The sequence below is a fragment of the Corythoichthys intestinalis genome, chromosome 15 (genome assembly GCF_030265065.1).
Source record: "Corythoichthys intestinalis isolate RoL2023-P3 chromosome 15, ASM3026506v1, whole genome shotgun sequence".
Lineage (NCBI taxonomy): Eukaryota > Metazoa > Chordata > Actinopteri > Syngnathiformes > Syngnathidae > Corythoichthys > Corythoichthys intestinalis.
This window is the reverse complement of record NC_080409.1, coordinates 41,724,719-41,750,630: the sequence shown is the minus strand read 5'-3', so window position 1 is coordinate 41,750,630 and position 25,912 is coordinate 41,724,719. Positions and strand designations below refer to the sequence as shown.

The 25,912-nt window shown below is 39.0% G+C and overlaps 1 protein-coding gene across 2 annotated transcripts in view; it reads left to right on the top strand.

Moving 5' to 3' along the window:
- Positions 1-25,912, top strand: part of aqr (aquarius intron-binding spliceosomal factor) — a 145,165-nt gene that overhangs the window by 82,180 nt on the left and 37,073 nt on the right. For both annotated transcript variants that reach the window (XM_057859735.1, XM_057859734.1), the window contains exons 27-31: positions 2,800-3,009; positions 10,003-10,140; positions 10,220-10,291; positions 17,013-17,200; positions 17,284-17,455. In XM_057859735.1, coding sequence (XP_057715718.1) covers positions 2,800-3,009; positions 10,003-10,140; positions 10,220-10,291; positions 17,013-17,200; positions 17,284-17,455 — 780 coding nt within the window. The remainder of the gene's footprint in view (positions 1-2,799; positions 3,010-10,002; positions 10,141-10,219; positions 10,292-17,012; positions 17,201-17,283; positions 17,456-25,912) is intronic.

Below are 25,912 nucleotides of genomic sequence, written 5' to 3'. Positions count from 1 at the left end.
CGTAGGAACGATTCCTTCACCTCTACGCTGTTTATTTAAGCACTATTTCTTGCATGAGACAAGCTCTAAAATAGCTGTCCTTAGGAATTGTTTTTTTGGAAAGGTAGCGCTTCAGGTTTTATCTTGTTCTTATCAAGACACTTGACATAAATGTTGCATCTAAGGTTTTTTTGTTTTGTTTTGACAGTGGTTAAGCATGATGATGAAATAAATGGGAATGGTCTGACTCTTACGTACAATATTAGCACTGCAGTTACACAGGTTGGCAGCTTTGAAATGATTTGAAAGCCCTCGGCTGATATAAATTTACTACATCTACTCTATTTTCTTCACTGTATCTGATAGAATTACTGCAGTCGAACAGTTTTGTCAATTTGACAATGCGTATAGTTCGATGATTTCAAGGTTTCAAGCATTGTTGTTTTTGGCTGCCCTTTCAATTTTCATCTTTGTCTTAGTCTTTTGGACAAAATTACTTTTTTCCGTAATTTCCCGTATATAACGCGCACTTTTTTTTCCCAAAATCAACTTGTAAAATCATGGTGAGCATTATAAACTGGTACATAGATGGAGACAGAAATATATATATTACATATACATATAAACCGATTTTTTTAAATTGACACGGTCACGTTGTGTTGAAGAAACATATGTGGCGACCCGTTGCCGACCATTACGGTACGTGACGTCACCATTTTGTTTTGGTAATACTTCACTCTGATCGGCCGAATGATTTCGTCTGTGTTAAATTCTGCTTTTTTCACTCTTCATAAAGCACAGAATTTAGTTTCTTGAGCTCATTTGAGTCAACGTTTATTGCAGCTCCGCAACTCGGACCATAACAAACGAAACAACACACTTCCTGTGTGTGTCCGTCAACTATATCTGTCCGTCGGGAAACTCAAACCCAAATAACAATAGTTCCTATTGTTACTGTCGTGTTGACAGCGATGAGCTCTCACGGATTTCCGACTTAAACGTTCTCACTTTCATTTTACTGTCTCAATCCATGGAAGAAACATTTATTCATCATGATGAAACGAGCAAGTTATACAGCAGCCTTTAAAAGAAAAGTCACATCTGTTTTGTTTTCTCCTAGATTCTGGTAAGTTGGAGAAGTTGTCAAATCATATTATTACCGTAAATATTGTCAATTTATGGTAATATTTTGAACTACCAATGTGCTATGTTTGTGCTGTGTTTCACCAGTCAGTGAAGTGACATTTCTGTATCTGTACACGAGCTCTGTTTTCTTGTATTCTTCTATTTATTGGTGCTAAAATTAGGGTGCGCGTTATAAACGGGTACAATAATTTTCCCTAGATTTTACAAGTAAATTTGGGGTGCGCATTATACACGGGTGCGCTTTATATTTGGGAAATTACGGTAGTCTTAGTCATATTTTAGTCATTTCAAAATGTCTTCGTCTAGTTTTAGTCGACAATTACTCGAAATGTTTTCGTCTGTAAACTTAAGAAATTTTAGACCATGATTAAATCAATAAATAAAAGGTTACCAACAATTTTGATTGAACATTGACTGACGAGCACAATAATAGAGTATCCCAGGATATCACCATCTTTGTGATGATAATACACACTCAGCAGAAAACAGTACATTATTTTCAATTAATTAAACTCACCCGGACACCACAAACTGTATGTAAAAAGTTTTCCAAGAGTTTAAGACAACACTCACCACGCTAAATGCTAATGCGAACGCTATGCTAACGCTACAAGTTGCATTTAGTGTGTGATGATGACTCTGCACTATGATGATGACTTTAAAGGCTAAAGCAACATGGCATAGCTAGCAAAGATAAGAAAACAAAACCTACCAAGCAGCACCTAACACATGTCTCACAAAAGGAGCCTGGAGTGGACACATGCTTACTCACAGGCCGGTGAGTAAGCGTGTGTGTGGGGCGGGGGCCGCAGAACAAAGGACCAACGCTGCAACGATTCATGCTAAATACAAATACAATAAGAAAATATCACACATTGTGAACATAGGACGGACACTATGGCAAATTTTCATCTCGTCTCGTCAGACGACAACTGGCATCCATCTCGTTATGTTTTAGTCTCCCAAGGCACGTTTTTAGCTCGTCATCGTGACATCATCGTCACGAAAAAATTGTTCGTTGCTGAAATATTTTCGTTATCATCGTGGACGAAAACAACACTGGTTTCAAGCTAAGCTTTAACGTGAAACAGGTGGCCCGCCAGGCTTATAAAGCACTGGGAGGAAAACCTGCTGTTCCTTCAAGCCAAATTGCCAAAGTCGTCAAAATTGCTTTTTACCGAGAGTATTTATACACTGTGATATCCTACTGGGTGGTTGAAGCCGCTTTATTAGGTTCACAGCTGGAGTAACTCCCCATGAGTACGCCGATCTGCTCTCATTTGTCTTCCAAAAAAAAGAAGGTCAAGGCAAGTGTTTGATATAGCATTTAGAGTGGGAAGTGACGTGTAGGTTCCTGTGTGTGCGCTCTCAGATCCAGCCGACAATCAACAATTCGCCAAGTAAAGGATATATTTCTATTTATAGGCCAAAAAAAGTACAATTTCAAGAATTCAGGAAGAACTAAACATCACAATTATTTTCACTGATTCCCCTTCTGTCTAAAGAATGTTCAGTCCGCAAGCTTTAGTGCATTTCTTATTTTGTCAAACCTCTTAAATATAAGCTTGTCAAACTCGTTCGTTGTTCAAAAATCAGGAAGCCTATCTAAGTTTCAATATTAGAGGCCTTAATTATATTTGATGGTCAATAACATCAGCATGCCCTGTACTGCAGGTGATCTCCAGGTGGGAAGAATATCTCAGCAAAGTCAAGCCAAAAGAGGGTGGGACAGTGGAGGTTGAGGCCGTGGCAGCGCTTTTCCCTTTCCACAAGTACTTCTCCAATGCCCCCCAGCCCGTGTTCAAGGGCCGCTCCTATGAGGAGGACATGGACATCGCGGAGGGCTGTTACCGCCACATTAAGAAGATATTTACCCAGCTGGAGGTAAGAAGGTCACGCTCATAAACACACACACATTTTTCAATGACAGTGTTATTTATAGAACTACAATTACAGTTGAGCTTATTTATGTGACCACAGCAACAAATAAGGGGACATGAATGTGTAATCAACAATGACGGTGGAGAGGCTCATTGGCTGAGCAGCAGTGTAAATCACCTCAATATCATTATAACTATTTGTGGATGTATTTTAAAATTATTTTACTCGCAATATGCGTTATTTAGTGCATTTACGCAAGCTGTAAATTAGACTTAAAATAATACTTCCAATGTGTTAATGTGTCCTGAACAACTACAATATCTGTCCAGAGGCATAGCAAGGGTCCCCGGGGGCCCCAGGTGCGGGGGCCCCAGGCAACAAGCAACCTGGGGTCCTTCGAGCGTGTGCAAGTAAGGGGGACAGTTGGACTTGGAGCAATAGCATATTTAATAAAAGTCTAATAAAGCATCGCTCTCATAGAGCGCTTGTTAGGACATGCAAAGTGCCCCCCCCCCCCCCCCCCCCCCAACAAGTCAAGGCAGTTAATTGGTTTAGGACATAAAAACACTACTACTACTACTAACTAGGCATGTGCTGGTATGAGATTTTGACGGTACGATAACCGTGGGCAAAAATACCGCGGTTTCACGGTATCACGGTATTGCAATTATAGCTCCAAAATGTGTATTTTTGAGATATATGGGTTAAAAAAATATTTTTTTTTCCATTGAACAGGATTGTTTTTTTATTTTTCAGAACATACTTGCAAAATGGAACATGAATATATTGTTAAAATAAATTATCAATTAAAAAAAACAAAATATTTTAAATAAAATTAAAATAAATATAACTTATAGACCATACCCACAGCCACAGCTCAAGTTGCTCAAGATTAGAGCAAGAACAAAATAATTTCTATAAAAAAGTAAAAACAATTCTGAATAAAATTTTTAAAAAATTTTTACTGCATGACTTTTTTTTGAGAGTGGAAAAGCTAAAGTGAAGTTTCGCCATTTTCAGCCACTGTGTCAGCTCTAGTCTACATGATGTCATGCCTATGTGTTAAAAAACATAAAGGATTCATAAGTTAATAAGTTAGTTAAAAATGTATAAGTTAGTTTAAAGTATAGATATTGTTGTGGAAATTTTTCATCTAAACAAACAAACAAACAAACAAACAAACAAAAAAACTTTGGGAGCGAGACCTCTCCTTGATCCAGCGAACGTGGATTTGTGCTTAGGGCAAGAGTATCTTTCGCAATTAGCGATCTTTGATGCTCTCCCCTTTTCCCCTTCATTCAAGCGAATCAAGGTTGTTTTCTCACTCTGTGGCTGTAACACTCGACAAAGTTGCTCTCCCAGCTAAGCCTAGGCTAACATTCGTCTTTGTAAGATTTTAGTTAGTTTGTATATTGTATTTGAAAGGAAAATGTGTGTTTTGTTTTTGGCGAAGTTTTTCATGGTGCTAATATGTTGAAGCTACTCACACATGGAAAAATACAATTGTTCAACGTTTTAAATGTATTCATTTTGTATATTCCACTTACCACGATTTGAGAGCTCAATACATTGAAAAAAAGTACGCCTTATGTTTGGAGTATTTGTTTTTGGGTTCACTGGCTGCTAGCCGATAGCGTCACTTTCACACACAGCAACAAACGGGAGGGGGTGAGCGCTGCCGCGCCAAGCCACTTCTGGCTGCATTTTTGACACGTGAAAAACAGCGAATACCGTACTGCGGTCTGACGGAAAATTTTAGTGGTTTTGAAACCGCGACGTTTTCACACCACAGTAAACTGTGAAACCGGTAACCGGCACATGCCTACTACTAACTAGTCTGCAGTGCTTCTACTAGATTAGGACATAAAACTACAGTAACATAGTACACTCACCACTGTCTTGCTTCCTTTTCTCCTCTTCTGCTTTTTTTTTCGCTTCCAGAAGGATAACTTCTCTTCATTTTGCCAATCAAAAAAAGGCCAGATCCCCGCCCACTCTCACTCTGAGTTTTGTGACACACATACTGTACATACTCGCGCAGTATAATTAACACAAAAGTGGGGGGGTGCGAGTATGCGCTGTGTGGACGGGCGGTCATTTTGGCCATAAAAGTGGCGAAAACTAAGCACTTTACACTGACTCATATGGATGTACATACATTCGTTCATGGACGCACACATTTTAACAGGTGGCCGTCCTCTGCTCGAAATGCACACCTTACGGCTATGCTCGCTCCCAGAATACGCAGCGCTTGTGTAGTAGGACGATAACAGGACTGGTTGTTATGGGAACATACGCATACCCAAGGAACCTTGCTAAAAGGAGTAATAAAATTGCTAATAAAATCGTTTAGGATTATTTTAGATGCATATATGTTATATTTTTCTTAGAGAGTATTTGACGAGGACTACAATAGACCCATTAGTAGAATTTTTTCTTATTTTTGGAAAAAATCACCATTTCTTTAAGTAGTCACATGAATAATGAGGTGGCCTGTGAAAATCAACGTAAAACAACTCGGCAAGGACTTTCCAGAGAGTACTTGGTGAGTCACTCGTTGAACAATCATGTGGTATTAATAGCTGATTGGGCTTTCTTAAACATGTATAATCTACGTGACATGGTTAGTTTTGATTGGGAATGATATCAGAATCATTAGATAATCTGCCAAATAATTCCATGGTATTGAAATACTCCCTACACTTGTTGCTGCGACAGTGCAGTAAAGCTGCGTGTGCTAAATCTGTTGGCCCTCTGGGGGCCCTTGCTGGCTGGGGGCCCTAGGCAATTGCCTGGTTTGCCTAATGGGACGTGACGCCTCTGTATATTTCATATTTCCACTGGCCAATAGAGGTTAAAGTGTGAAATTACTCACCTGCTGATGACGGGATGGCTAGGCCACATTGAAATGATAATATACTGTAATGTTGGGGTTTAAATTACTGAATTGAATTACTATTTGAGGCAGCTTATGCTGTTGTAATCCTTTCAAAACTACTGTAACAAGAAAAATCACTCTTTGATGTTTATAATATGTGCAAAATCCCCTATGGCTAATAGCAGTAAAGACATTCTGCCTCAACATCCTGAGTTACTTCTTAAAGTGCTGTTGTTTCCCCTATTTTTCTCTCTTATCATTTCTTCTTAGCACATCGAGTATTCTTATAGAGATACCAATAACATATCAGATTTATGGGAACAGCAAGGAGACCCTGCGAAAAAGCAATAAAGGTGTTATTGACTGGAGGTAATATCCCAACATGCCTGGTGACCTTGATTTATCCGACCCAATCACCTCTCCCCCTCCTCCCCTCCTCCTATCCTCCTTTGGCGTCGCCCAAGCTGCAGCAGTTTGCCCACTCACGAGAGGGAGGCATCTATGCTGAATTTGCGTATTTGTCTTCCATGTCCAAATGTCACTGTACAGAAAGTGCTCATTGCTTAGCGTAGTTCAAGCTAGCTCTTATAAACAATAAATTCACCAAACGTCTCACAACTACAAGAACATGCAAAATATGATACAATTGTATGTATAAGTGAGACATCTCAACTGAGACAAGTTTGTGGAGTTCTGTAGTAGCCAAGTTGAGTTGTAAGCAGAAGAGGCTCACAGAGTTTTTGCTGCACCAGCACGCACGTGCACATACTCGCTTACTGTCGGTGCACACTTTCAGAGAAAAAGTGCCTTGGAGGCTGCTTGTCTCAAAGACTGTTGTTTCCCATCCTTGTCATAGACCACGCTACCACAGCATCATGACTTGATTTCACCTTCTATCTGGCCCGGAGCCGCAAGGGTTAAAAGTACACATCATAAATACTGGAGGTTGTGATTGGTTCGAAATGTAGACTAAAATAGTGACACATCAAATATGTATAACTCAATGGTTGTGTAGTATTCCACCCTCCTCCAGATATTCTACTATCCAAGACAATATTTCTATGCACAACCCCACATCCCCCCTTTCAGGTTATATTACATCTTCCCATGCCCGGATAATCTGATTTGTCTGGCGATAACCACACACTCACACCTTATCTCGGGCAAGCATCGCGATCGTATCATGTCAGTGGGGTTAATCAGCGATAAACACTCCCTCTGTTGCACTTCATCATAGAATGAGTAGCTGGTACTGAGACTTTAAGGCAAAGGGATTGTTTTAACCTTTTTCACAGTGGAAAATTTGGGGTCCAGTTTCGTACTGTGAAATAATGAAAATCAGAATAATCATCTCCAAGGTCACAACGTTGCCAATTTAAAGCTTAGTTTTTAACTTTCCTAATTTCAACTGTAAAAATAAATGGTGTAATATTTGTGGTTTGGGCATTTCACTCCATTCTATATACTGTCCGCTCAATGTAACTTTTGCTGTATTTCCTTCTAATTTTCTGACTTTTGACAACAGTTTTGAATAGCGATGTCCCGATGTTCGATCCGATATTTGGATTACCGGACACCGATATGGGCAAAAAAACGCGCATCGGTATCGGATCGGCCGTCACGGAAAAATTCCGAACCAGACTTCCGATCCAGTTTTTTTTTTTTAAGTCCGGTCCGGGTCTTCCAGCGCACCGATTTACATAATCCATTCCAGTTTTTGCTTCGGTTTCCCTAAGATCAGGTCTGCATTTTACGGCACACCTTCAACAAACTACATTACCCTCTCCCAATTTACCGAGAGACTTTATCGGTAAAAATGTCAGCTGTGTGGGATCATTTCACCTTAAAGGACGACAGAGACGAAGAGGCAGAGTGCAACATATGTCACAATAAAGTCAAGCGTGGTGGTAAAGCTGTAAGAAGTTTTAATACAACCAACCTAATCAAGCATTTAGCGAAATACCACCACAAACAATGTAAGAAGTATGTTAAGAAAATCGAAGACAAAAAGAAAGGTCCTACACAACTAACACTGGCAGAAACTTTTGCTATGCGTGACAAACTGGCACTCGACAGTCCCAAAGCCCAGGAAATAACAAGAGTCATTGCAGAAGAATTCATTCTGGATGACGAGCCATTATCTCTCGTTAGTAAAGACGCAGCATCCAACACTTAGAACCACAGTACAACATGCCCAGCCGTCATTACATCCTTGAGCGATTCGGCCGTGGAAGATTCGAGAACGATTCACAAACATCCAAATTCCGATTATTGAAATATGTCAAGTAAAGCGGAACTAATACACAGCGCGTTCTTCGGGACGCAATGAGAAACGGACCGCATTGCGTCCCGAGAGTAAACATCATGGTTGTCGTAGACCCGAGTAATGCCAATGCTCAACTCACGGCTTTAGCTCAACTCATGCCGCTGGATAAAAAACACAAGAATACCTGACTGCTGCTGTCAGCTGCTACAAACTATGTCAACGTCGTTTTACTGGAGATAATAGATATCATATGTATATAGAACTAGATGCAAAACGACAGACTCGACTGCGTTAGCAACATTGAAGTATTGAAAACATGATGCGTTAGTAAACAGGCGCCATCTTAAAGCAGGAGACTTACCTAGTAGGCTCTTGTGAACCTTCCAAGCGAACCTAATTAACTTTTTATCTAAAATACTCCTAAATCGGCAAAATCTTGACTTGAATCTATCTTCAAAACAGTTTTAAAACTTTCACATGTCGGAAGTAGACAGAAAGGAAATTATGGAATAACAGGAGCAATTTTAACAAATTCAACAGTTGATTCGCAAAATTAAATGAATTGAATGTAGTTTAAAGCTGCTGATACAGAATGGGGACTTGATTATTTTATTTACTGTTTTAAAATGTTAACTTGATACTGAACTAGTCGTTTATTTAAACCTGAGAGGCTTTTTATATAACTATTGTAACTAATGCACAAACATTAAAAGCATCTAATAGCTTGGGGGTTTGTGGGATTTTCCACTGAGGTTGTTGGTGTGTTTTGCTTTTTTAAGACAGTTTACAATATTATTTGCACATTTTACTGACTGACTATGCCATTTCTGTTTGTTATATATAATGTTTTGTGTTTGTCACTGAATAAACAGGTCAGTTTCTTGTTACCAACCGTTGTGTGTTATTCAAACTCACTTAATTCAGCTGGCTTGTAGTTATCAAGAGTACAAAAACCCTTTTCAAAATGAGTCTGACAACTAAGTAAGGAGGCTAAATAACTTTAATACATGCTCAGATAGGCCAGTATCCGTATCGGCCAGTATTGGTATCGGATCGGAAGTGCAAAACAATATCGGTATCGGATCGGAAATGCAAAAACCTGGATCGGGACATCCCTAGTTTTAAACAGTTTGATGCTTGTTGAGCCAAGGTTACAGTTACAGTTTAAAAGATGATTAAGAAAAAAAAAATCTGAAAAAAGAAATAGAAAAAAATGGTTTCACCCAATGAAATAAATTAGGAACAAGTTTTGTACTGAAACTGCATCAGAATGTCTTTAGTTTATTCCTTGTCAATTCATTTTTTGTAACAACTGAATTAATGAGTGATGCAAATTATGATAAACCAGAAACTATAAGCTAAGTGGTAAAAGTGTCAGCAAAAATTGTTGTATTGAGTACATTTTGTCTACACTTATAGATTAGTCGAATTTTTATTTTATCCCAGACAATGATGAAGGCGGAAGTGTTCGCCGAAACATGTCAGGTAATCAAACCACCTCTAACTCTTGTCTGGGATAAAAGAAAAATTCGACTAATGTCAGCAAAAACGTTGTATTCAACATTTTTTTAAAACAAAACTTTTTAATGTGGAACTACCCACCCTTCTTGAGTACTGAGGTCTTAATGTTAGAGAGCCTCTTTCTTTTTTGTAGTGTTAGCACGAAGTAGATATCAGTGTCATCCATCATCTTGTTCAGTAAATCATCTTGTCTGTCGTCCTTCTCCATGATCAATCATTTTGTTAACCCCACCTTATGAAAAGTTGTGTTGGATCGTTGGTCTTTATCCGAACAAAACTTATTTATGTCCTTGGCGGCCATTTTTTTTCTTGTGTCCTTCGGGTCTGATAGGAGTTCAGAGCCTTCGAGCTGCTCAGGAGTGGACTCGACCGCACCAAGTACTTACTGGTGAAGGAAGCCAAAATCATCGCCATGACCTGCACACACGCCGCCCTCAAAAGACATGACCTGGTGGAACTGGGATTCAAGGTAAGGCAACCCACCCTCTCTTATAGTTATTTTCAATAAGTCATAACTGCTTATTAATGTCGCTATTTGCCCTCATTAGTATGACAACATCCTAATGGAGGAAGCTGCACAGATTCTGGAGATCGAGACCTTCATCCCCCTGCTCTTACAGGTACTCGTCTCTTTAACGATCTAGAACACACATTAGTGTTCTTGATATGACTGTTTGTATTTACTTACTGTAATTTTTGGACTGTAAGATGCTACTTTTTTCCCTCATTTTGAATCTTGCGGCATATAGTCCAGCGTGGCTTATTTGTTGATTTATTTGGGTTAATAGGCAACACTTTATTTGCCAGCGCCGTCATAACTCTGCCATAAGACCGTAATAATTATGGCGTGACATTAACATGGGCCTTAATGAATGCTTATGACAGATGTCATGAAGTGTCATCCGACAAATTACGTCATTTACTCCATTTATGTCCAGCTCGCATCTTTTACATTTATTCAAAACTGAGATAATTTGCCAGATGACACAAAATGATGTCAGTCATAAGCATTCATTAATGCTCATGGCAGTGTCATGTCATAATTATGACGGCCTTAGGGCTCCACTGTCACGTAAAGTGTTCCCAAATATTCCATTTCATATCTAGCAATTAATGAAACAAATACAACAGTAACTGAAGAAAAAATTAGCACAGAACAAGAATTTTGATCGTTACTTACATATGTAGCGCTGCAATGCATGCTAGGAAGCATGTTGGACAACAACAGTGTTGACAGCAGGTGGCAGCAGAGGTTGAATGTCTCATCCAAGGGAGCAGTGATGGCCAAATTAAGCTCCTTGAAGCAATAATCCAATTGGCTGGAAAGCATTGTGGTTCATTTGGTCTTATGACAGTCTTATGATGCTGCTGCCAAATACACAAATACAGTGTTATCGGTTAATATATTTTGGTGTAAATATTCCATAATGCAGTGAGGACAGCTGCGGCTTATAGACCCTACTCACCAACGTCACAGAAGGACGTGTCGCTGTATCCGGCCGCCATATTGTCCGTCATTGTTTATCCGTATTCTGAATGGTTTCAATTTGTCCTGCAATTTATAGTGCAATTCATGGAAGCCCCGGTGCTTTCAGACGCTGTAAACTCATTGGATGCATTGCATAAAAGGCGTTATGTGGAAAAGCTTCAGTCTATCCATTCGCCAGATCCATATTTGATGCCTAAATCGATATTTTTCGACCTGCTGTCTTCGCCCTCTCTTCCTGACATCTGCTACCCTGATATCTACAACTATCTTGTCCACACAAAATCAGCCTATTCTCACGAAAGTTTGAAAAACTTTAAGAGCAGCACTCTAAGCAACATTACCCCGTGTGACCCTTTACTTCCAATTTTCAAAAATGGAGACAATCAATATAAAACAAAAGTTGACTGCGATGGCCGACGCTTTAAGGATAGGTGGATATTGGACTATTTCTTCAATAAAACACGCAACAACTGTGTCTGCCTCATTTGCAAAGAGACAGTTGCTGTTTTCAAAGAGTTCGATGTGACGCGATAATGATATTACCAAACAAGACACGCTGACATGTACGACAACATTACAGGGAATATACGCAGCGAGAAATTGAAATGTCACCGCAGCAGTATTTCGCAAGAGCCTGAGTGTCGAAAGAGAACGCCACAAAGACGAGACTGTTGAAATTATGAATTAAAAAAATAATAAAGCAAATGTGACACACAGAAGGGCTTGCTAAAATTTGTTTAAATATATTGTTCTATGTAAATCAGCCAAGGTAGCCCCCCGCATTTTTACCACGCCAAATCTGGCTCCCTTTGCAAAAGGTTTGGACACGCCTGTTTAACTGATGATCCGTATACGAGGCAAGCTTCTTTCACTTGGTACCAGTTAAATATCATTCAAAATGTAATGATGCTCGAAGAAATAAGCATCTTGAATTTGAAACTGTATGTTGTCGGCGATTAGCCTCGCAATGATCTTAATTGTGGTTGTCAGCCCAAAACCCTCTAAATATATATTAAATGCATTTTACCAGATATAAAATGACTATTACATAATCTGTGGTAATCGTTTGGAGCCCAGTTTTCTAATCGAATTGCAACAGTCCATCTCGCTCTCCTCTCCGGGTCTCTCGGAATACGGTAGAACTTCAAGTCTCTCCGTCTATCTTCTCTATTATTGCAACCAACCGCCACACACGCCTTCACCATTTTGATTATTAATGTTAACGAGCAGAAAAACATGCCATAATAGGAGGAATTTACGTAGCGGTAATGCGTCAACACGACGAGTTGACGGACAATATGGCGCGGAGGCGTGGTTGTGACATCATGTGAGTAGGGTCTATAGTCCAGTGCGGCTTATTGATGAACAAATTTCGTTTTCATATCAAATTTGGGAGGTGTGCTTGCTTATAGTGAGCTGCGCCTTATAGTAGTCCAAAATATGGTAATTTTATGGAGGAGGAGAAAGTTTCCTATCCGGTAATTAATTATAATTCTCCATACAAAAGGTGGTCCAAGCATAGACTTCATAATGGTACTGACGGGTCAGATCGGTCATGCACTGCGCCTCGCATTCAAGTAGGGGGGCGCCCACATCAAGAGGAGCTATTCACAAACACGCACGCAGCAATCTAACGCCGGATTTCTGTTGAAAAAGTACGAAAGCTGTACCGTATACAAACAGGAAGGATTGTCTCAGGAGTGATTTGTTCGAGGGTTCAAGGTCATTTTTATACTTTTCGTACCATGCATGCATTTTGAAACGTTGTGAAAAAAATCAATGTGAGAAATTAGCCGCTACTTCATTGGCATCATAGTTCGCAATATTTACGTAAAATAAATGCTAACTGCACAGTGTTTTTGCTTTTAACCAAGAATCAAGACTGTTTTACGTCCATATCTATAAAGAATTCGGGGATATAAGCATTTATTCACAAGAATTTTCACCGGAAAAGCTCTGTTTACATAAGGCGGCCACTAGTTACATTCACTAACAGACAAGCATTGTACTTCGACATATTCACGTAAAATAAATGCTAACTTCACGTTTTTTGTTGATGTTGCTTTTAACCAAGAATCGAGACTGTTTTAGGTCCATATTTATAAAGAATTCAGGGATTTAAGCATTTGTTCACAATAATTTTCAACAAAAAAAAAAAGCTCTATGTCATTTCACACGGTCAGCTTTGACGGCCTCGCCAACAATGCATGCCCCCTATTTATCGGCCCCGCACCCCGTGTCCCGTCAATACATTATGAGGTCTATGGTCCAAGTCATCATGAATGCAATAAGTTGTTCTCTTGCCTGGTTCAGTAATAACTGTCGCCTTGTACAATAGAAATGAAAGGTATAATAACCTGAAATAATCCGTAGTTTAAAAAAAAAAAACGGTCGAGCAAAGGTAAAGCATGTGTTAATGTGATTGCTTCGCTATTTTCGATAACAGCCACCCCGGCAGTGGAACAAATACAAAGCACTAGAAATATTACATACTGTAAATCTCCAACGTGAGTGTGCCTTAAACCCTTCTTCCATGTGATGTCTTTATGGACTGATCCACTAACCGCCCCTCAAATTTAAGCCCAGCAGTACAATTCCCATCATCAAGCCTCCCACCACCTGACTCTCTGGGTTCATTATGGCCTGAATGATGGGTGCCAGGCAGAGTAATGACGCTTGTCTTTGGTAGTTGCGCCTAATTGTCCGCGATAGCGCTAATGTCTGTTTACAGATGAGATCATTAAGCACATCAGCCCGCGCAACAACCACACCAGAGCTCCTTGTCTCTTTAGATGTGGCTTGTTTTTTCGTTCTGAATGAGTGACTGACTCATACTTAACTGCCAGGTGTATTTCAGGGGAAGGAAAAGTCATTTTTCCCAATGGCTATAAATCCTGTACAATTTATAACAGACAATGTCATGTTTGACTGAGGTCATGCTTCAGTTAAACCACACTTTATAAAGTACATTCTACTCTCCACTCTATTAATGTCACAAAATAGCAGACTATATCTCATTTCGTATGTTATTGCCATATTGTTGTGTTTGTGTTGCTCCTCAACCCTTTAACACCTGGTCCTATTTTGTCCGAATTTGCATGCTCTTGATGTTTGCCTTTATATTTCAAAGAAAAAAATGTTCACGATGGCCTGGTTGGGTCCCTTTTTTCAGGACACCATAAACTTCATGTCCGAACTGTTGTTTTCTTCACTGACCAATTATAATCAAAATTTTGGACCCAAAAAGACAAAATCAAATCCCAAATATTTAGTCAAAATTTGTAATATTGATTTCCCTTTGACAACCAAACATGCTCAACGAAACCTTTTGAAGCTTGATAATATTTATTCAATTTTTTGGGATAAACATTCAACAGAAAAAAATGAGATGAGAATTCAACAGAAACAGCAGGGGTGATCATCTACATTTTTGTTCTTTCTACATACTAAGGTCAAAACAGGTTATATGCAGCAGAAGTAGTGAATATATATATATATATATATATATATAATGTATTATATATATATTAGGGCTGTCAAAATTATCGCGTTAACGTGCGTTAATTAATTTTTTAAATTAATCACGTTAAAATATTTGACGCAATTAACGCATACACTGAATGACCCGCTCGCATATTGCCTCAAACAGATTACAATGAGGCCGTTTCTGGACATTAAGAGTGAAGAGAATGCCACCGGCCGCTTGGGGGCAGCGCCGTTCCATACTCATGTTATTTCTTCTAAACGTGGGAGAATTAGTAGTTGTGAGACGTTTATGCTGTATTCACAATGTAATGCAAATTGCTATTTGTGCTCCACACATATTTCGGTAAGTTTTCTTTCTTTTAGTGGCAATTATGTGTCTCTTGTTGTATTTTGGGTAAGATGTGTACAGATATATGTTATACAGTAAAGGCGAGTGGACACAGGCATTCTTTGGACCGCGCTGTTTATTGGCATAAGCTTCAGCAACTCCTTCACAACAAACATAAGTATCGTTTAGTGAAAGCACAACAAAAATAATATTCCTTTCTCGCCAAAAAAAAATAATGTTCACAAAAAGAAAAGCACTTCAGTCTATAGTAATGAGGCCCTATTCTGACACACAGTTAAACAACAATGCAAAATGAACTGGCATTCCATATCAAAATAGCTATGCAAAATACACGTAAAACTTAGACTTTGGTCACTCTATTTTTATTCTTGTTATTTTTATTCTTGTTATTATTATATTAACTCTACTTTTGATTGAAAATTTTACAAATTTTATTAAAACGAAAACATGAAGAGGGGTTTTAATATAAAATTAGTATAACTTGTAACTATAACATTTATCGTTTAAGAACTACAAGTCTTTCTATCCGTGGATCACTTTAACAGAAAGAATGTTAATAATGCCATTTGTGGATTTATTGTCACGATAAACAAATACAGTGCTTATGTACAGTATGTTGTATGTATATATCCGTCGTGTGTCTTATCTTTCCATTCCGACAATAATTTATAGAAAAATATGGCATATTTTAGAGATGGTTTGAATTGCGATTAATTGCGATTAATTACAATTACTTAATTTTTAAGCGGTAATTAACTCGATTAAAAATTTTAATCGTTTGACAGCCCTAGTTTTAATATAAAATTACTAGAACTTGTAACTATAACATTTATCGTTTAAGAACTACAAGTCTTTCTATCCGTGGATCACTTTAACAGAAAGAATGTTTATAATGCCATTTGTGGATTTATTGTTACAATAAACAAATACAGTACTTATGTACAGTATGTTGTATGTATATATCCGTCGTGTGTCTTATCTTTCCATTCCAACAATAATTTACAGAAAAATATGGCATATTTTAGAGATGGTTTGAATTGCGATTAATTGCGATTAATTACGATTAATTAATTTTTAAGCTGTTATTAACTCGATTAAAAATTTCAATCGTTTGACAGCCCTAATATATATATATATATATATATATAACAGGGTTTGGGGAATTATCACTTTGTTAGGTTAGGTATTGCACATTGTCAAAAGTATATACATACAATCAAGCTTCTCGAACACACACATCTATTTACAAATCGGAAAGATTGATAGTGAAAAAAAATCAGATAATACATTGAAAAAAAGTATAGTTCAGTTCAGTTTTTTCGGGCTTGCCACTGTTTCTCCTTGAACAGGACACAGGGCTATGTCACACATTACGTCACACAGCCCACTCTTCCGCCGTTAGCGCATTGCTGTCATTTCTCACTCGCTGACTCATCAGAAGAAAACAACGACGAATCTGGTCAAGTCTCTTCTTCGAGTTGAAAAAATAATGCATTAGCTTGCGCAAAATTTAGTTTTTGATTCATTCCGCAAGTTTCAAAGTCGCTTGCTCAATCCAACCGGCTGTCGCTCGCTTCCTTGCATCTGTCTCCTTAGGTGGCGCCTCACTCGGCAATTTATTAAAAATGTTCAAATTACGTCCGTCCGTCGTGACCTCACAAGGACTCCTGGGATATGTAGTTTTTCATGGTTTTGAAAAAGGACAACAAATGATAGAAATCTGGAGATAAATACATGGTTCATGCAGCATTTTAATATTTATTTATGAGGGCAATAAAACTATAAATCTCAAATGACATTATTTTTAGTTTGTCAGTTGACTTCAAGTAAAAATGGGCATGGACCTCAACTTCCGCACTTTCAAATGAGACTAACCAGTGGCAGTTGGGTGATGTAATTAGGTGACGAGGCTTAAAGATGATACGCGTAAACGTGTTGCCACCGACTCGTTCGGTGTTAAACCGTTAAAGACCACATCAAAATGTCATCGTTCTACTGTACATATATGCACCTGCAGAACCCAGAGGATGGGTACAGCAGGCTGAAACGTTGGATCATGATTGGCGATCACCACCAACTGCCCCCTGTCATCAAGAACATGGCCTTCCAGAAGTACTCCAACATGGAGCAGTCGCTGTTCACTCGCTTTGTGCGCCTTGGCGTGCCCACCATTGATCTGGACGCCCAGGGACGTGCACGCGCGAGGTCAGTCGCAATAGGGGACCCTCTTCATTTTGTAGTGTTGTCTCACGGTTTTTACCAGAGTTTGTGTCGCTTGGCCCTTACAGTTTGTGCAACTTGTACAACTGGCGCTACAAGAACCTGGGGAACCTGCCTCACGTCCAGCAGTTGCCTGAATTTCAGGTACCCAACCCTGGGTTGACATTCGACTTCCAGCTCATAAACGTGGAGGATTTCAATGGCGTGGGTGAATCGGAGCCTAACCCTTACTTCTACCAGGTCAGTACAGGAATCACTCAACTCTTCCTAGTTAATTGTGAACCAGACGTGGACAAGGCAACATCCAGCCTGTCCACAGTCTACATAGAACAAAGTATGCAGTGATTTTTTTTCGAACGTGCTCAACAATTTTGCATTCTTCATTGTCTATTCTGCGGCATCGTTCACTTTTTTCGTTATTATCTGTACTCACTTGGTTATGGGCTTCTAAATGTCCTCATGCTGAGAGTTCTATTCAGGAGACACATGTTCTGAACTGACTTTGTTGTTATGGCATCTGGAATTTAAGTGTTCAATAAGACTGATTTCATATTCTTCCCATTCATTCTTTTCTACTCATTTTTATTTTTAATTACTGTATGACCATGCCAATTATAATAATGCATTTTGGCATTTAGTTTGAATGCACTATTTATAGTCTTACTTGGAGTAGTGGAGCAGTGGATATTATGATGATATATTTCACCAAAATGATAAAAAATGTCATGCAAATTATGTATGGACACCATCATCACTTTTAATACTACATTATAAAATATACTATAATATACTCAACTGTCCAGTGGTGATATATTTGAAATGAATGATGCGAAACGGCCAGTAGAGGTCACGAGGCCTGAAAACTAGTGCTGTCATAAATCACCACACAACGCCAACATATGGCGTATAAGTAAAACTAACAGTTTTAATCATTGGCTACCATTGATGGTGATAGGCAACATATCTATTCGAACTGCTTAAATGGATCGGCCATCTCATGACATAAAATAATTGAAAATAATAAATATATACTATAATAAATTTTCATGCAGTAAATCATGGCGTACTTTTATCATGTAATAATAAAAATAATTTTATAAAATTTGACGAGATTTTTTTTCCCATATCGCCCAGCACTTACTCGGATGTGTGACATATAGGTCTGCCGCACACACATAACTGTCTGTGCTGGAGTCAGATAACGTTTCATATTCCTGACATTGCTTAGATACTTGCGTATATGTATGTGTGAGTGTGTGTGGTAGCCACTGGCCAGGTTTTTTTTAATAAACCTATGACAGCCATTCTATTTTCTTTGACAGTCATAAATGGTAAAACAAAAACAAATTGATTGTAATTATGCATGGAAAAATGAAAAACCAGAAAGCGACATTTTATAATTTCACCTCCCAAAAAATATGTTGTTATCCATGAAGCAGGTCAAAAATGCTACAGTGGTGCTAAATCATGAGTCTCCGCACAAACCAAGAAATTAAAATGTCCCGTTCCCCTAAATGCATCACATAAATGTCATCTGGTGGCCGGCGCGTAGGCTCGTGTTTTCCTGAACATCGTGATTGTTCCGAAATGCAGACCATGTGCACTTCCCGAGGCTCTGGGTCACATGAACCTCTACTCCGTTTGACTGTTGCCATTTGCTCACTCCTCAAGGGAATCACCCACGATCCCTGACTAACACAGGCGCAGACAGACTGGACGCAAGACAGGCACACAGCTTGAAAGACAGTACACAATGTCGTGTTTTGCACAATCAATAATGTCGTTTGTCTTTTTCTTTTTAGATTGTCTTTATTGGCCACATCTCATGGAGTTATAGGGTTTGTCTCTGACTTGTGCAAATAACATTGAATTAGAATCCTATCTGCCTTTGACAAGAATAACAGTACTTGTCGAATACACTTTTCAACAAGGATGGGTGTGGGAGGGTCTGAATCCATTCACTTTCATTGTCAATCTTGAAAAACGTTTTATTTCATAGATTTAGTGAGTGTATTTTATCATAGAACATAATACTATGTAGGTTTTAAATAGGGATGTCCCTATCACATATTTTTGCACCCGAGTCCGAATCATCTGATTTTGAAAATCTGCTGATACCGAGTTCCAATCCAGTACTGAAAAAAAAATTGGTCTTTGTATTTATTCAGCTTTAGCATTGGAAAGAGATACATAAGAGACATGTTGTTTTCCCTTTTTCCCCCCAAAGTATCATTAAAAAAACTTTTATGTATCCTAGAGGTGTGACAAAATATTGAAATGGTGATATATCGTGATACTTTGTATCCCAAAAGGTTATCGATATGCTTCTGCCAAGAATCGAGATAACGTTTTAAAAAGGTGTCAATGTTAAAAAATAAAAAAATACAGAACCAACAAGTTGCTACCAAAATCTTCCATCATAATAGTGTCTCAGGGGCAGTTTATATGACGACTCTGTGACACAAAGACGCAATGACTGAGTAGCGGACTCGCCTCGCGTGCATATGGTGTCGGCGAAGATGAAAAATTCTGAATCCTGCCTCCAAAGTGGAAGAATCCGATTGCGGGGGGGAAGGGGGGGGGGTTGAGGGGGGCTTCCTCAGCATGCATATCAAAGGCTTCTGCGCCGCGAGACCGCGCTGTTAACGTCAGCACTCGTACACGTACATTGGTGTGCGCAGTGGTGCTACTAAACATTAAAAACAGCAAATATGGCGGAATGTTGGCTTTAATTTACTGTTTTAATAATATTTTTAAATTAAATATGTTGAGTGTTTCAATTTTTGTACCTTTTTGAACAAAAGAAAAATGACATTGCTTCGAGTGGGCGGGCATATTTTTTTCCGGGCTGAGGGAGCTTGATGGGGTCAAAGTGCATCATTCTCAGTCGCCCTGTAAATCTGCACTGCCCCCTAGGGCCTGGCATGAATACTACATCGTTTTCATGCGGAATTGCGACATTGTTCAAATGGAGACGCAAATGCAAATTTGAAATTTTTCGTATTCTCGGTGAGTCACCATGTAAACAGCCCCTCAGTTAACTCTAAGGCTTCATTGACGGTGCTCGACGCCCAATCCATTTAGACTGGGAACGTTCTTTCATTCGAAACCAGAGGATTCACAGTCATTCTGTCCGATTTTCATGGCATTTACAGGTCACTTGCTGTTCATTTTAGGGCATATACAGGTCATTTTTTGTTGAGTTTGAGTCACTGCCTATTCATTTGGGTGATTCCAGGTCACTTCCTGTTCTGTAACTCAAAATAAACAGGAAGAGACCCATAAAATACCCCAAAATCAACAGGAAGTAACTGAAAATCAACAGGAAAACGACCTTAAATGACGCAAAATTACCTCATTGCCTGGCATTGGCTGCCACTCCCGGCCATAGACGTTCAATCCGTTTGAAGTGGGAGGGATGGCAGCGAACGAACGAACGTTCATTCGCTGCCACCCTCCCATTTCAAATGGATTGAACGTCTACAAGTGATAAACTCATTCCAATTCACAGTAGAAGCTTGTTTTTCTGTTTATTAGTTGTTTGTGAAATATCTTAGAATGACTTCCTGACCAATGTATCGATAATCGTTGTATCGCCATATTGTCGGACCATCGTTATCGTGAGCTTTGTATCACAAATCGTATCGTATCGTGAGGTACCAAGAGGTTCCCACTCCTAATGTATACATATATTTTAATAAATCATTTTTAAGCACTTCAAATGTAACTAGAAACTGCAATTTCGGGAGAAATTACACCTGGGTCTTTCCTCTGTGGAGATACAGATCTTAGCCCCACTCACGTGTAGCAATAGAATGGACAACAATGCCATTCAATGGCATTAAACAAAGTAAATGCCATTAGAAACGATTGGGAGAGTTGGACGTCCATGTCCGTCAATGGCAGCACCCTCCATAAGCGTCAAATGTAATAATTTTGATAAGTTATAAACATGTTAATGTCCCACCAAAAATAACGTAGAAAAATACTTGCCTTTATTACATGCATTATTGAGTGAGTCCACTCAAATCCGCTCAGGCTGCTGAGAACACGCTAGAGTTTAACAAGCTCAACGATGATCGACAGATGCGGCGTCTCTCAAGTCAGCGCTCCCAGGCTTCTTTGGCAACATCAAAGCTTCGTCAGCTGTCACTCATCATTAACTTTAACAAGCAACAAACTGCAGTGCACTGGTGTGCAAGAAAAGCAGCAGTAGGGAGAGTGAAGGCTGGACGCGCATGAAGCAGAGAAACAAAAATATATTTCTTTAATTAAAAACCCGATCCTTTTCAGCTGATTCCGATCCTCTGAAAAATGGTGCGATCGGCCAGATTTCCGATCACGTATCAGACCGGGACAACTGTAGTTTTAAATCAATCAAAATGCCCTAAAGCGGCTAGTAAATTTGAGGTAGTTGGCGTGAAATGGCTAGCAGTGAAAGGGTTGAAAATGCTGAATACTGATACTGAACGATGGTCACAGCATGCACGAATCCATTTAACATGTCATTAAAAATCCTGAAACTTGACATCGTTGTCCTAAGGCAGGGCTTGGCAACCTAAAATGTTGGAAGAGCCATATTGGACAAAAAAAGGCAGGGCTTGGCAACCTAAAATGTTGGAAGAGCCATATTGGACAAAAAAAAAAAAAAAACATATGTTTGGAGCCGCAAAATTTAAACGCCTTATATAAGCCTTGCAATGAAGGCAACACAGGTATTTATATGAACTATATTAGCCTATTATCAAAATGACTACCGGTAAGTTGGCTACTAATACATGGTGAGTCTTCATGCTTACCGTATTTTCCGGACCATAAGGCGCACCGTATTATAAGGCGCACCTGAATGGCCTGTTTAGAAAATTTTGTCCATATATAAGGCACATAGAATAGACACAACAGTAGAGACTGGGGTTACTTTAAGCATCCATTTGATGGAGCGGCGTTCCAAGCACCGGAGCTGCGAGACCTTTTGTGACTCAATATTGATTCATATACAAGGCGCACCGGATTATAAGGTGCACTGTCGGCTTTTGAGAAAATGTAAGGCTTTTAGGTGCACCTTATAGTGCGGAAAATAGTTTATTTTCCCTGCAAGCATCCTATAGAGAATGACGCACCATGTGAGTACTCTGTTGTACTATGCCGCCTCGAGTTTAACTTCATAACAATGTTATTGAATTAGAATCATGTTTGCCCTCCTACAGACACCATATATTTCCCTCCCCCATCTTTTTCCATTTTCAAACATTTGAGAAAAAGCTGCAGTGAGCCACCAGGGCAGTTCTAAAGAGCCGCATGTGGCTCCAAAGCCGTGGGTTGCTGACCCCCATCCTAAGGAAACATAAATAAATGCCTGTACCCAAATAGACACGTTTGATAACAAATGATATTTAGTTAGACCAAATACTGATAAAGAGGTTAAAAAATCTCAAAGAAGCAACAGTAACAGTGAATATTACATAATTCATTTTACATGGCTGAATTCACCTGCTCCCCGTTAAGACCAACATAGGCTAAGTTTTTGTTTGAGCTTATGTTTTTTTTTATTCGCATTTGCATTCGTAATTTAGTTTATAGGTATATTTAGCTGTTTTTTGTGGGAATATGTGTTTGAACCATTCTTAAAAAAATAAAAAAAAAGTAAGCATTTTATAGCATTTAAGCTAGTGGACTTTTGCTATGTACAGTTGTGGTGAAAAGTTTACATACACTTGTGAAGAACACAATGTCTTGGCTCTCTTGAGTTTCCAGTTATTTCTACAACTCTGATTTTTGTCTGATAGAGTGATTGGAACAGATACTTCTTTGTCACAAAAAACATTCATGAAGTTTGGTTCTTTTATGACTTTATTATGGGTTAACAGAAAAAGTGATCAAATCTGCTGGGTCAAAAATATACATACAGCAACACGAATTAGCAATTTCTTGTGAGTGATTATTGACTTGAACAATCATTGACTTGAACAAGTCAGGAAAGTCACTTGGAGCCTTTTCAAAGCAGCTGCAGGTCCCAAGAGCAACAGTGCAAACAATTGTTTGTAAGTATAAAGTGCATGGCACTGTTTTGTCACTGCCACGATCAGGAAGAAAACACAAGCTATCACCTGCTGCTGAGAGAAAATTGGTCAGGAGGGTGAAGATTCAACCGAGAATCACCAAAAAGCAGATCCGCCAAGAATTAGAAGCTGCTGGAACACAGGTGTCAGTGTCCACAGTCTAGCGTGTTTTGCATCTCCATGGACTGAGAGGCTGCCGTGCAAGAAGGAAGCCCTTGTTCCAAAAGCGGCATCTTAAGGCTCGACTGAAGTTTGCTGCTGACCACATGGACAAAGATAAGACCTTCTGGAGGAAAGTTCTGTGGTCAGACGAAACAAAAATCGAGCTGTTTGGCCACAATGCCCAGCAATATGTTTGGAGGTGAAAAGGTGAGGCCTTTAACCCCAAGTACACCATGCCTACCGTCAAGCACGGTGGTGGTAGTATTATGCTGTGGGGCTGTTTTGCTGCCAATGGAACTGGTGATGGATAATGAAGAAGGAGGATTACCTTCAAATTCTTCAAGAAAACCTAACGTCATCAGCCTGAAGATTGGGTCTCGGGCGCAGTTGGGTGTTCCAACAGGACAATGACCCCAAACACACATCAACAGTGGTAATGGAATGGCTCGAATGGCCTTCCCAAAGTCCTGACTTAAACCCCATTGAGAACTTGTGGACAATGCTGAAGAAACAAGTCTATGTCAGAAAGCCATCAAATTTAACTGAACTGCACCAATTCTGTCAAGAGGAGTGTCCAAAGATTCAACCAGAAGCTTGCCAGAAGGTTGTGGATGGCTACCAAAAGTGCCTAATTGATGTGAAAATGGCCAAGGGACATGTTACCAAATATTAGCGCTGCTGTATGTATATTTTTGACCCAGCAGATTTGATCACCTTTTTCTGTTCACCCATGATAAAGTCATAAAAGAACCAAACTTCATGAATGTTTTTTGTGACAAAGAAGTATCTGTTCCAATCACTCTATCAGAGAAAAATCAGAGTTGTAGAAATAACTGGAAACTCAAGAGAGCCATGACATTATGTTCTTCACAAGTGTATGTAAACTTTTGACCACAACTGTAAGACAGCCAATTGTTCTTTTGTTCTACTTAGATCCTCCTTTACTTTATTTTTTAATACCGTTTGAGGCTCAACTCTGGTATTTTAATTTTTTTATGTTCCTTATCCATTATATGAATTAACTAGTTTTGATTATTGACTGCTAAAATAATCGATAGCTGCAGCCCTAAAGCCAATCCGATTGCAATGTTGGGAAAGATTGCAGCACCAGTCGGAAGCAGAGTGCTAACAAAGGCTGTGACACTTTCCGACATGTCGACTCTGAAGCGGCTGGATGGGGAACTGTTGACGAGGCTGCGCCAATAATTAGCAAAGATGTGAGGCTGCAGTGCTGGCCTAATTGAAACGAGATGAATAATGCATACCGCTGGCCTGTCTTTGCTTTTTCCCTCACATTTGAAGGGCAGAATGGAACCTTGGATAGACGATTTTCACGCTCAAGAATTTTTCTAGTTGAAATTGGGTTAATGGTGGTAAATAATGCCTGGTATCTTTTCCATTTTAGTCCCATGTCAAGGACAACCCGTCATGTTGATGGAGATTTTTATGAACAGCAATATTTTAAAAAGATAGGGAAAATAAATCTCTTCTGATTAAAATAAAAGACTTACATTACTGTAATAAACATCGCGGAAACACAAGGGTTCTTTGGGTTTATTCTTTGAAAGAATTTTTTTTTTTTAAATCTCACAACACAAGGCAAAAAAAAAGACCAGGTTACCTCAAAACTTGCTCTCATGTTAGAATTAGAGGTGGGAATCTTTGGGCACCTAACGATTCGATTACGATTTAGAGGCAACGATTAGATTATAAATCGATTATTGATGACACCCACAAACCTCCCAAGCTATTAGCTGCTTTCACTGTTTCGTACATTAGTTACAAAAATTGTACAAAAAGCCTCCGGGTTTAAATAAACGACTATTTCAGTATCAACTTAACAGTTCAAAACAGTAAATAAAATACTCAAGTTCCCATTCTGTATCAGCAGCTTTAAACTACATTCAATTAATTTAGTGTTGTGAATCAACCGTTAAAGTTGTTAAAATTGCTCCCGTTATTCCATACATTCCTTTCTGTCTACTTTAGACATGTGAAAGTTTTAAAACTGTTTTAAAGATAGATTCAAGTCAAGATTTTGCCGATTTAGGAGTATTTTATATAAAAGGTTATTTAGGTTCGCTACAACAGAGCCTTCTAGAGAAGTCTCCTGCTTTAAAATGGCTGTTTACGAACGCCGGCAAGTCTGTCATTTCGCATCTAGTGATATATCGTGATACTTTGTATCCCCAAAGGTTATCGATATGCTCCTGCCAAGAACCGAGATATCGTTTAAAAAAGGTGTCAATGTCTAAATAAATAAATAAATAAAAAGGAACCAACAAGTTGCTACCAAAATCTTCCACTATAATGGTATCTTAGTTAACTCTAAGGTTGCATTGACGGTGCTCGACGCCCAGTGGCGCCTCCAGAAATTTTTCATAGGGGTGGCCAGATGGGGGCCACTTGAAAGCTCGGGGGTGGTACACCAAAACTAAAAGCCATAATTTCAGGTTTTCATTATATTATTGCAATA